At 39.3% G+C, this 11,918-nt stretch overlaps 2 protein-coding genes across 3 annotated transcripts; one reads left to right on the forward strand and one right to left on the reverse strand.

Moving 5' to 3' along the window:
• The first annotated feature begins 3,874 nt into the window (after window positions 1–3,874).
• On the forward strand, window positions 3,875–5,743 carry LOC107429540 (uncharacterized). Its single transcript, XM_016040252.4, has 3 exons — window positions 3,875–4,111; window positions 5,253–5,322; window positions 5,418–5,743. Exons 1-3 carry the CDS (start codon window positions 3,959–3,961, stop codon window positions 5,465–5,467), a joined length of 273 nt encoding a protein of 90 aa, XP_015895738.3. The 5' UTR covers window positions 3,875–3,958; the 3' UTR covers window positions 5,468–5,743.
• Window positions 5,744–7,134: 1,391 nt separating this feature from the next.
• Window positions 7,135–10,761, reverse strand: LOC107429531 (uncharacterized). 2 transcript variants are annotated; one of them, XM_048475580.2, is made up of 4 exons: window positions 8,933–10,761; window positions 8,413–8,628; window positions 8,224–8,296; window positions 7,135–7,761 (listed from the first exon to the last, which is right to left on the reverse strand). In XM_048475580.2, exons 2-4 carry the CDS (start codon window positions 8,580–8,582, stop codon window positions 7,492–7,494), a joined length of 513 nt encoding a protein of 170 aa, XP_048331537.1. In that variant the 5' UTR covers window positions 8,583–8,628; window positions 8,933–10,761; the 3' UTR covers window positions 7,135–7,491. The 2 variants fall into 2 exon arrangements, with proteins under 2 accessions (XP_048331537.1, XP_015895726.1); XM_016040240.4 differs by having other exon boundaries at window positions 8,413–8,539; window positions 8,933–10,756.
• Between the last annotated feature and the right edge of the window lie 1,157 nt (window positions 10,762–11,918).

Genomic DNA, 11,918 nt, shown 5'->3' on the forward strand with positions numbered 1-11,918 from the left:
GGTACCCAAACTCAAGAGTTCCTCATATGGTAGTTATTCTCTCTCTTGAACTCCACTCCACTCATGCTTCATCGGCACCCTGTTGCCATGACGAGCTAAGTTACCTCCTTAACTCTTGTTCCCACGCTCAGTTTTCTATCCCCATGATTGTGATATGCTAGCAAATCTTAAGCTAGCTCGCCTGCTTAAATTGCAAGTTGATGCATAACTTCCCTCAAGTGTGCACCCTCCTTGTGGCTTCCAAGCTTACCTTCCGCGCAAGTCGCATCTCCACGCAAAAAGTTGCCACATCTCAAATGGAAGTCTCCTTTTCTAAGACCCTCTTATTTCGGCTTTCGACACCTGGTGTTAGCCGGAACTAAGTCCCTTCCTTAGTTCTTTGCCTCAATTTCCCTCACCATTTGCATTTCGGCTCCTCCTTTTGAGCCAATTTTGCCCTCTGGCAAATTTGCAATGCTCCACCTAACCAAGGTTCCTTCTTGAACCAAATCTTGCCCTCCAGCAATATACCACGCTCGAATTTGACCCCCTTTGGTCATACAGGACATACTTGCTAGTCTCCGCCGAGACTTCCTTTCCAAGTCCTTTGGCTTTACATGGTCCCATGCATCTTTTGGCATCTTGCTCCATGAGGTTTTGGGTTTCTATCGTCTCCACAAATGTCTGGTCCTAGTTCATCTACCACTGGCTGTAAAATTCCACAAGATTGCTCGACCATGAGCTTATTTCACTCCACTCCCTTCTAGCCAGGATTTGACGGATAAGGTCTCATCCCGCAGTCGATTTCCTTTGGCCAGACTTTCACCTTAATGCATGTCGCTTAGCTCGACTAGGCTTAAGCTTCCAAAACCGCCACTTCTCTGTGCTCAAGGTATGGGGTGTTAACGCAATGAAGACTCCCCCATTTATGCCTTCGACGCCTGACTCAAGTGCTCGTCTGAATTCCACCCAAGCAAGCGTTTACTTTCTCACCGAACCGGCTCACTTATGGTTTCCTTATGAACTTGCACCAGAGTCTCGTGCCCTCATGGCACTAACCACCATGCCCTTAAGGCTGCTACTTCTATTGAAGTTCTCTGCCTCCACAGTCGACATTTTGTGCCCATATGTACCAATATCTCTAAGGCAACCCAAGCTCTGTGGTCTAGTTGTGCTTCCTTTGAAGCTCGTGCCTCCACGGCATTTCATAAATTTGGTCCTCGTGACCTGGTCGATGTTATCGCTCACTCCCCTCCTTTATTTAGCAGTCCCTTGGCCCTCTCGGCCTTATCTGCTATGTTGCCTGCATTGGCACCTCTATAGCACCTTTAATATTGGCCCTATTGGCCTACTCTGCAATTCTCACCCGCGCCTGTACCTTCATGTCACCTAAACTTTGGCCCCTTCATGGCTGGATTCTTTGATCTTTACTCCATATTGGACCACCATCTTGGCCCTCTCACTTGGCCCACATGGCCGTGTAATGAATGTCGCTCAACTTCCTTGCTACACTCGTGGCTTTGTCATTGGCCCTGACGGCCCCATATTCAATGATACTCAACGGGAGTTTCACTCAACATACCCCTGCACCCACTCATCTTGACTTCTCATTCGCTTCGACAAGGTTGTCCTTCTCCATGGACAAACATGGCCTCTACCACCCAACTGCACTGGCTTGTTCTTTCTTCCCCACTCTTTGTGGCTGTCAAGACTCTTGATCAAAATGAATCTATTTTTGGTATTTTACATATTCTTAAGATCAATACCCCAAAATAAATACATGGCTAACAAACCCTCGACTACCCAAGAGAACTGCACTACCTCCAAAAGAGGTGCATTAACCGATCATGGTCTTCAAGAAGGAATGCGCCTCTTGCGACTTATACTCCCTCAATGAAGCCCTGCACTACCCACGGTTTGTACTCCCATAAGAGCATTGTGGCTAGCAATCTATTGCGAATCCTCATTTAACAATGCACGAATTCCTTTCTGAGCACCAATCCTTTATTCCAAATGCTCATCCCATTAAAGAACTTCGCATCTGCCTCGCTGCTCGAGCATCCCAGTTGAGATGTATTTGTATGGCACACTGACACTCGTTTGGTGAACATCCTCACATCATATTCAAATTGGGTGTATTGCCACAACTACTCACGCACCATGTAAGAATGCCCCCTTTACAGTAGTATCGGGGTTCGACGGATTCAAGCATCACCAACCAACACCATCCGTTCCTCGATTCGCCTGTTGCAGGACAAATCGGGCTCTGATACCAACTGTCATGGTCCTACATTTTATGCAGCTAAAATAAACCGTGCGGCGCCAAGACTCTCTAGTCAAGGTCAGCCTTCTCACTATCCGAGTTCATATATCAACACATCTGATGCCAATTGTATGCCCCTGAGGTTCATCGACGATAACTACTCTTGCAAGTCTCGCACATAGGCGACTAAGATTACTTCCCAGTATCAAGGCTCTTAGCCTAGACGCTCGCCCAATCTATAGGTTCTCATGGTCATCAAGGCTCACACCGCCCAAAAAACTAGCCCGATGGCCTCACTCCCACTCGGTAGCCTGCAGCTCAACCTTATGCCAAGATCTAGCCAGTAACCTAGCTCTCCATTCGAGCCTTGGTCCATGCACATTCCGAATAGCATACGACCCTGGGGCACGCACGCTAGCATCGTGCCAACATACCACCCAAGGTAGCAACACAAGATCAGAAGCCCACATACGAATGCCACCCGATGGCACGGTGTCGCCCCGTTGCCTACTTAGCTTCCGACCCTCTTGAGCGAGACAGAACCCGAGCCCCCGTTCAATGGCACATTTGCCACAACCTTATAACGAAGGCCTACGTGTGTCTTTGGCATAACCAATAGGAAACGGCATAGCAAATGCTACACTCAGCCTCTGGTACAGGAGTGACACGCAATACCAGCTCATAGCACCTGCCGATACTGTCCTTGGGACTCCCTGTCCCTCGGAGACATAAGACCACCTTCGTGGCACTTTATGCCCGTCCCATGCGCAACGGGGCTTGCTGTCGCCCATGGGAGGCTTGTTTAGCCCAAACTCGAAACCGAAGCCGTGGGTCATGGAGAGCCAGACACGGACCACCTCCCTAGAAAAAGAGCTTATTTAACCATTTCCATTCTAAATGTTATAGATATCACTTTGTGCGAGGAATCATAATAGGGTTCTCTAGCAAACCTTCATATCTTGGCCCGCCATTCGACATGCACCATCCTAGTAACATTCTTAAGAGATTTCCACGATTCAGGATCGAAGATCTCGACCTTCAAATATTTACAAACATACCACTAGGCCATTCCAGATGTGCAGGCCGTCGCACATGGCTTATGAGTTTTATTACTACTGTACTGTAGTGTAGCAAAATTACTAATATACATACATTAAATAAGTAACTTCTTTAATATCACCACAAAAAATAACACCAAAAGTGACAAAGAACAAAACCAAAAATAAATAATAAAATTTTGAAGGGAACATAATTTAAGATTAGGGCAGCGTGGTGAATACATTAATAATATTATTAAATATAATAAAAATAGCAATAGAATAAAAAATAGAAAACAAAACGAAAACTAAAAACTAAAATGTTTTTGAGTGTAAATAGAAAAGAAATCGAGATGCAAGAAATTAAGTTGTCAAAGCAAAATTAGATTTATATTAATTAGAAATAAAGAATTTTTGTTTAATAAATTCATTATTAAAAAATAAGATGATGGGCAGAGAAGTCGGCATTTATTTTATATTTTTATATTTTTGGGTCTACAAATGACTTGTATTTATGTAGATATAATTATGTTTTTATTTGATTTTATTTTTAGGTGAATAACAAATAAACTTGTATTTAAAGCAAACAGAGGGAGGAATGACGGGGACAAGGAAGATGAAGAATCATACATAATAAACAGAAAAGAGGCAAAGAGTATAGTGTGTAGAGAGAGATAGAATGAAAGGGGGTGCGGGAGCAGGTTCGTCTTCTTCTTCGTCTTCGTCTTCGTCTTGGAGGGAGAGAGAGAGCGAAAGCAAAGTGAATCTGATGAAGCAGATTCGAAGCCACGAGGTTGCGTTAGCCGAGCTCAATGCTCTTTCTTCCTCTCGGGTATCTCACTTATTCTCCTCTGCCTCTCTCCCCTCTCTCTCTCTCTCTCTCTCTCTTTGCTTTTCTATTTCCCGTTTTAATGAGCTTATTTCACTCCGATTCAACTTGTTTATTTTTCTTTTTACTAATTGCGTTTTTCCTATCGATCATCAATCTATAAACATAATAAACTCCTTTTCTTAATTAATTCCCCCCACCCGCCTTCCCAAAAATAATAATAATGATAAAATCCCTAATATCCCCAAGAACACAGTACAAACAAAGATTGGTTTTTAGTTCAAAATTGCAAGAATCCTACGATTTGGAGCCAGCAGAGGTTGTAAATTATTTTCTGTCCAGTCTTGTTATACCAGAGATGATGATTGATGAATACCACCAGGCGATATTGATTAGTTCCAGTGCTGTCCTGCAAGCTTGAAGCTTGAAGCTTTAAGCTTTTATAATTCTCTTCTTTAATGGGAAAATTCTTGATGCCTGAATGACGAAAGTTTCTATACCATATATGTGTTTCTATTTAGAATGGGTTTTTCTTAAACTGTTTCCTCACCCATCACCTTTGCTACCATCAATTTATTGTTTGTTTATTGGTTGCCAACGTCTTGGTAACCTTAATACACCACTTCGCTTGAAGCATACATTGCATTGTATTTTATGGACTATGGTCAACTATACTCATAATAATGCAGTTTTTTTTCCGGTTTACCATTCATTCTTTCTTTTCTCTTTGTATGTTTTGTAAAGTTGATGAAGAAGATGTTTCCTTATCCCACTAGTATACAGTGAATGGGGCGCTGTGGTTCTCGACAAAATAAATGAACAAATCTCCTTGGTCTAACAATGTTGCAATTTAATAGGAAGAGCTCGTTTTTCATGATGTTGTATGAACAATTTGAGAAGAAACTGGGTGATGATTATTCCACTTGAATTTCTGTTTTTAAAATTTGTTGGTGAAATATTTCAAGTGGAGTTACATTGCTCTAGCTTCTAATGCTTGCTGATCCTCTGTTTTAAATGTTCACTTTCAGTTTTCTTTGAACTTTCTGTCTCATCCTGAGCTTAGCTTCGCAAGACAAAATAACCTTGTTATAAACAATAAATTGTGCAGACATTTTAGCTGACTATATTTCCTTGTTGACCGCAGGCTGTGTATCAGAAGGATGGGAACATATTTTTCCGTACAACAATCCAAAAGGCAGTGACATCTGAACAAAGTAATAACATCTTTCACTATTGCTACATGTTCTTCCTTCTTTCTCTGCTTAACAGCATTGATAACACATGGTTCTTCATTCCGAATGTTATGCAGAACAACTTGATTTGTCAAAAGCTATGCTAGAAAAGCTGAACTCTCCTTGATATGACCTGGCCAACTTCAATACCAAATGCACATCTTCTAGTTGTCCTGGCTAAAGTTTCTGCAGTTCATAGCGTATCCAAGTGCTTAGTATTATCTATCTTCTTTTCTAGGCTTCGATTCACTATGTAATATCGTTGCGATGGTGAACTAATCTTAATGCCTTGTTATGGTGGGCGATTTCCTTCCTATGTGGTAGTATCTGTACCTAGCAGTAGTTGTTATTTTTGTTTTCTTTTGGATCTTTATTAATAGAGATGCCATACTATTTTGATGCATTCATATCTAATAGCGACCGTGTTATTAAATATAGTTGATCCTGGATTTGCCCAAGTCACAAACAACGATGCCACAGGGCTTCAACTAAATTAGAAAGATAATCGCATCTTGACAGGGTTTAATTATAACACGAGGTACGTTTGGCAATGAGTTATTGCTAGAATATGATGACCATCTGAAAATTTTTAGCCCATTCGTTAGAAAGAGTAATCTTGCTGAAGAACGGTCTACAGTGCCTGCTGTCGTAGTAATGACCCAACGATATCCATTTTGTATGATGTAAAAGTTTGGTCCTTTATTTTTCCTGAACATGAAACTAGTATAGCTTTGTTCATAGCTGCAAACGAACCAACTGATATAGGATCATCAAAAGAGTTGTGTTGGCCACGGCAATTGAAAGGGAGATCACATCAACATCCTCAACAATGGCACTTTCAGTTGCAGCAAGATCATCAGCTTCCTTGCATCCCTCTCTCCACAAGACCATATGCTTGGCTATCCTAACACGTGGTGCAACTCCCTTGGCTGTTCCTTTAGCATACCCAAAGTTAAATGCATCTTTTACTTAATTTCCTGTAGCTATAAAGGAAACCAGAGTTCCATGACTCATATGGTCCCTATCAAGAGTTCATACCAACCGTAAGTTTGTATTTTTCTTTTTTTTTTTAGTCAAAACTCTTTTGAAATATTTAGCCCCAATGAGTTTTGAATTATGGAGGAATTCAACTCATCTCCGTTTGACATGATTCTCTTCATTTCATCGAATTATCAAAAAGTCAGTCGATCATCCTTGATGCTTGGACTTTCAGGCCATATACCAGTATAAAAGCTTTTTCCTCTAGTATTTGGGTTAAACTGGTCACACCTTACAGTATAAGTGCATTGGTCACATAGGCTTGAAAGGACCCACTCGTGTCCTATTCAGTCAATTCCTTGTTAAGTCTTTTTGTAAAAGTCTCGCTGATTGGCCCTGCTAGTGTGCGAATCCCGTAGCCTCTTCTGTCCATTCCTAGAGAGTCTTATGTAGCCTGGCTTCTTTCATCTATTTTGCCAAAGGTGGTAACGTTCTAACTTTTCAGCGCCTCTTTGACCGCTATGAAAACGGTTTAGACAGGCCTTCAATTCCTCCAACCTTTTCATCTCTACTCAAAGGTATATTGGTCTATGTCTATGGTTATATCACACCTTACAGTAGAAAAATTAGTTACCCACATTACATGACCCGAGGGTTTGACACTTGGAACTATATATTCTTTTACATTAGTTTTGGAGATTAGCCTGAAACTGGGCTCCTCAATTTCCTCTGAAATTTATGCCCAATCTACAAACCATGCTTGCATGAATTTCATGCTCAATGTTAGAGGAAGCTAATAATACCATACTCCAAAGATCACATTGCAAATTTACTCTTCATATTTAATTCCACATACTGTCATTTTGGCCAAAAGAACACTCATTTATCCATGCTCAAAACAATATATACAGTAATAAATAATACAACAAACTGCCACATAAACATATAAATCCATGTAATTGTTTTCATCAACATAATGATTTCCATTTCCATCCAGTCATATGGATCTGCTCTAAGTTCTATGATATCTTAAATCCAGTCTACTAATTGGATTCCTCTCAGGAAATGGAGATCAAGGCAAAGAGCTCCTTATGCAATTCCCTGCCCCCCCTCCCTTCTTTTGCGACTGAAATAGCCACTTATGTTAAACTGATTTGTAAGGATTCAAAATCTTTATTCCAGCTCCCGGAATGATTTCTGGAACAAGACAACCGCAAGAGTGACAAGGGATGCATAAATTGAATTGGGCAACCTTTGGACGACCTTCCCAACACCAGGGACTCCTTCAGTAGCCCTCTTTGTAGCCATTGCAACTGTTGGTGCTACAACCAAAGTGATGATCAATCCTTGACTAACAACAATGATAGTGTCAGATGTAAGCTGCGCGATGAACCTCACAAATTCTTCACGGTCAATTTCTCCATCAAGATTGATATCACAGTCCTGCATGTAAACAATAAAAATTCACTACTCCTTTCTATGCATGAATGTTTAACCAGGCCTATGCCATCTCTCCTTCAGATGAAAGTGAAGGTCCTGGATTCAGCCAGGCTTTGTCCTTAAATCACAAACAAAGAAATGAGGTTGCTAATGCCATGTAACAAATTTCCATTAGATATGACATCCTCGATAGCATAAATTAATATAACCCATAGAAAGACCAAAAATTGCATATTTACTTAACACATGTAATTTCAGGATTTTAAGACACAGTTTCTAAGATTTAATTCCATAAACTTGATTACCATTCATAAGCTTTTAAAGCTATGATTACAGAATTGGACCTAGATAATAAAAGAATGCATAAAACAATGTCATTACCACATACCATTTGGCCGGAAAAGCTACTAAGATGGTGTACAACGGCATAGTTTCAAGCTCAGCAAATGCATATCACTTTTTTACCTGAAGCATAGCTCTGACTTGTTCTTTGGTGGGCGGATCAAAATGCGGGCCAGGCAAACGTTTATTGATATCACTAAAAAAACACAAAAAAAAGTAGATTCGTTAGTGAGAGAATAGCCCCACCATCACCGCTACAAAGTAACAACATAACACGTTGATTCAATGAGGAGAGCTTAGAGGTCAGCTTACTTGTACACAAGCAGGACGGCAATATATAAATCTTCAAATCCCAAATTAGCCCTTCCTGAATGATTTGCAAAGCGATCGAAAACCTTATCTGTTATGATCCTTATTTGCTTCTGTCTCCATTGCTTACCTGGAAGGAAAAGTATAGGAAAGGAAAAGGACCCCAAAGTCATTCATTAAGCTGTGGCCAATTTTGGCCAAAGCTATCAACTTTGCCATCTGTTTTTACAATATTCACGTGAATCCAAGTTTTAAAAGAAAAGATTTGGCCAAAATTGAAAAATTAATATAAGAAAAAAATAGAGGGAGCAAAGCAATTGATATTATGTTATTTCATAATCGACAAAATTCGAACAAGATCAAAATTTCAAATCCATGGATCAAAATTGAAATGATTATATCAACATATAAGTGAAAAGAAGGTAAATTTGAACTTGAAAGTTGCAGTAACAAGTATTAAGATTTGATCAGACTAAAAATCCAATTTTAATTTTTTTCAAAAGAAGAAGAAGAATTGAAATACCCTGAAATCTATCCAAGACTTGTCCCATGGTGATCGAGGGCTGGGGCTGGGGCAGTTGCGGTAGAAAGAGATGGAAACTAAACGATCTTGTTATTTTTGAGCGGCTGCTGGGACTCCACTAAAAAAACAAATAAAAATAAGCAGCCTTGAAACTTGAAACTTGAATCTTGAAACTTGTTCTTCTTCTTTTTCTTCTTCTTCTTCTTCTTCTTCTTCTCTCCCTAGTCCCTACTCGCTGCTTACTTGCTAACAAGTAGCTATTCTCTAATGCTGCGGGCAGACAGTTGAGTGGCTAAAATGCCCACGGACCATGTCAAACTCCACCTCCTCCTATCCTATCTATCTTTCTCCTTTTCCACTCTATTTATTTCTAAATACACCCAATAAATCGCACGCCCTCCTCCTCCACACGAATATGATGATGGATAATCGGCCTCTTCAAAAAGTTTACTTTTTTTTTTTTTTTTTTTTGCTTTTTGTCCTTTTGGTCAGGTCAGGTGAGTCCTGCTCTCATAAGTAAACTGCTGTGGCATCCCTCACCATCCCAACTCCGAAGCAAGCCGTGTCAAAGTGAGTGAGTGACAGACAGAGAGAAAGCGAGAGAGTAGAGAGTTAGGCGATTGTAGGCTCCCAAGCTACCTGAAACTGGTCACTGGGACATATAACATCATATCTCCCCCTCTGCTCTTATTTTACTTCCTCTTTTATGTACTGTAGTTGAGTACATGCTTATATGTTTTCTATATATATACACCATCAGTATCAGTATCACCGTGTCAGAGATCAGGATCAGGACGGGAACTCACAAGCCTCTATTTGAATTCGCAGAGCTTGACCCCGATACCCACCCACCCACCTCATCCCACTGCCACTAGTATGCTTTCGTCTTTTTTTATTTTTTTCTTTTTTAACTTTTTCTTTGTCTTGCAATTTACTCATTTTGATCTTTAATAATCCCTCCACTTCAAAGCTCCTACTTTGACTTTGGATAAGTACCTACTTTCTCTTTCTTCTTCTCCATCAAACTGTGAACATCATTTTGTAGAATTCCTTGTCTTTCATTTCCTATTAGCTAGCTAGTTCGCATAGTCATATTCTCTTTCTCAATAATTTCTACTTAACCACCAGTACAACGCCCTTCTCAATTGTCAATTCGCCTTATCGCTTGAATTTAATATACAATGAGATTATAATTAGTGCTATAGCTTAATTGATCCACTGTTAGTTTCCATGGTTTCTGCAAGTTGTTCATATCAACTCAATTACATTAGATTTTGGGTTTCAGTACAAGTTATTGACTTAGTATTTTTGGGTTGTTGTACGAAACGTGATAACAAATGTGATTTGGATATTAGTATAGTCTCATCGTTTTTGAAGGAGAAGAATGGGATATTGCAAAGGAGAAGCAATTTCTGTAACATAATTAGTTTACAAATTCATCATCCCAATATTATGCGGGACATTGTTTTTCTTTTTCTGACTAAGTTTACAGGTCTATCTATGCATCTATAATCATATTATCCTTTTAACTTTAACAGATAAGCAGCTTGCTTGCTCTCTTTGGTAGTTTGATGTATATCTGAAATCTTATATTTGGCCTTTTTACATGTTCTATTGTCTTACTCCTTGCATCTAGGTAGGAACCTCATTTTGTTTTTAACTTTGGATTTTGTAGCAAGTGTAATGAATCACATGCTCAAAAATTTTTCTTGACCGATTCTATCAGAATCCAAAATCTCCACAAGAACGGATGGATTTTGCTAATGAGGACATAGATCCATGTCCAGGAGACCAAGACTACATGGAGAAGATAAAGCAGTTGCAGGATTACCTTGCAATGGTAGATTTCTCGATTGATTGTTTGAATTATTGCAAATTCCATATTATAAGCTTACATGCCCCTTTTAACATCTTAAAAGTACTTGGAAAAGTACCATTGTTTGTTTAAGAATATAAAGTGGACTTGTCGATCTGCTATGCCATTTCATTAACTGCTTCATTATAACTAATTTGTTAGGCACCAGCAAGAAACCTATTTTGCTGAAATGTCATATATCATACCATGGTTTTCCATAATATCTGCATTTGCATTTGGCTCATACATTACTATGAGAAGAATGACTGGTTTGCCACAATTAATTCTAGGCTACAGAATACGCAACAGTTTCATATTATTTTAGTTACAAAAGTCCTAAATGTACATGACAGTAACTATATCTAATGTTGAAATTGTGGGGTAACTGTTCAAACTTTTTATAACCTAGAGTTTGGAGATCAATTTTTTTTGGCTGTTTACAGAGGTAATAAAGATGAATAGCTTAGTTGTCTGGGCTGAATTTGAGGGTTTGGAAAGTTAACCTCAAGCTGGGTGCTGCATGTGTTGCTGTGATTCAGGTAAAGAAGATGGTGAGACCAGGTTGTTCGCAGCAAGTAGTGGATGTGGCCTTGTGTAGTATCACCTCACTGGTTAATAGCCTCTCCTTCATGTCTTCCAACCCAAAATTTCATTCCTCACTCTAAAAGATGTTAAATTGTCTATCACATTGTTAGACATGTGATATATTCAGCCATTGATACGAACAAATATGTGTTTGACACATTGTTGGAGTAAATATTTAGCAATAAATTTTTAATTTTTTGGTGACTGATTGTTGACTGCTCCACTGTTCCCTTTTCCCTTCTCATTTATACGTTGTTATTTGTGAGATGAACAGAAATCCTGTGCTGTGCGGTGGTGTTCAAATTAAACATTACATGTCATGGGCTATATGTGGTATGAAACGTGATGCTTCTGCATATTACAATATGCGTAGATGAATCCTTTTTTTAAATCTTACTTCAAATAAAGATAAAAAGTAATAGCTAAAGCCATATATTGTGAATTTATAATATTATCATATATACATACATTTAAACTTTGGTTAGTAAGTAGCTCTGGCATGAGAGTTTTATTCATATTCATGTAAACAATCCATGCAGATCAGAC

Source organism: Ziziphus jujuba, chromosome 5, assembly GCF_031755915.1.
Source record: "Ziziphus jujuba cultivar Dongzao chromosome 5, ASM3175591v1".
Classification (NCBI taxonomy): domain Eukaryota; kingdom Viridiplantae; phylum Streptophyta; class Magnoliopsida; order Rosales; family Rhamnaceae; genus Ziziphus; species Ziziphus jujuba.

Bases quoted from the DNA above. Each gene is read 5' to 3' on its own strand.
- LOC107429540 (XM_016040252.4), top strand. From the start codon at position 3,959: ATGAAAGGGGGTGCGGGAGCAGGTTCGTCTTCTTCTTCGTCTTCGTCT. The intron at 4,112-5,252 runs GTATCTCACTTA...TGTTGACCGCAG, and splicing joins ATGCTCTTTCTTCCTCTCGG to GCTGTGTATCAGAAGGATGG. The intron at 5,323-5,417 runs GTAATAACATCT...AATGTTATGCAG, and splicing joins GGCAGTGACATCTGAACAAA to AACAACTTGATTTGTCAAAA.
- LOC107429531 (XM_048475580.2), bottom strand. From the start codon at position 8,582: ATGACTTTGGGGTCCTTTTCCTTTCCTATACTTTTCCTTCCAGGTAAG. The intron at 8,297-8,412 runs GTAAGCTGACCT...GTGTTTTTTTAG, and splicing joins GCCGTCCTGCTTGTGTACAA to TGATATCAATAAACGTTTGC. The intron at 7,762-8,223 runs GTAAAAAAGTGA...GTTTACATGCAG, and splicing joins AAGTCAGAGCTATGCTTCAG to GACTGTGATATCAATCTTGA.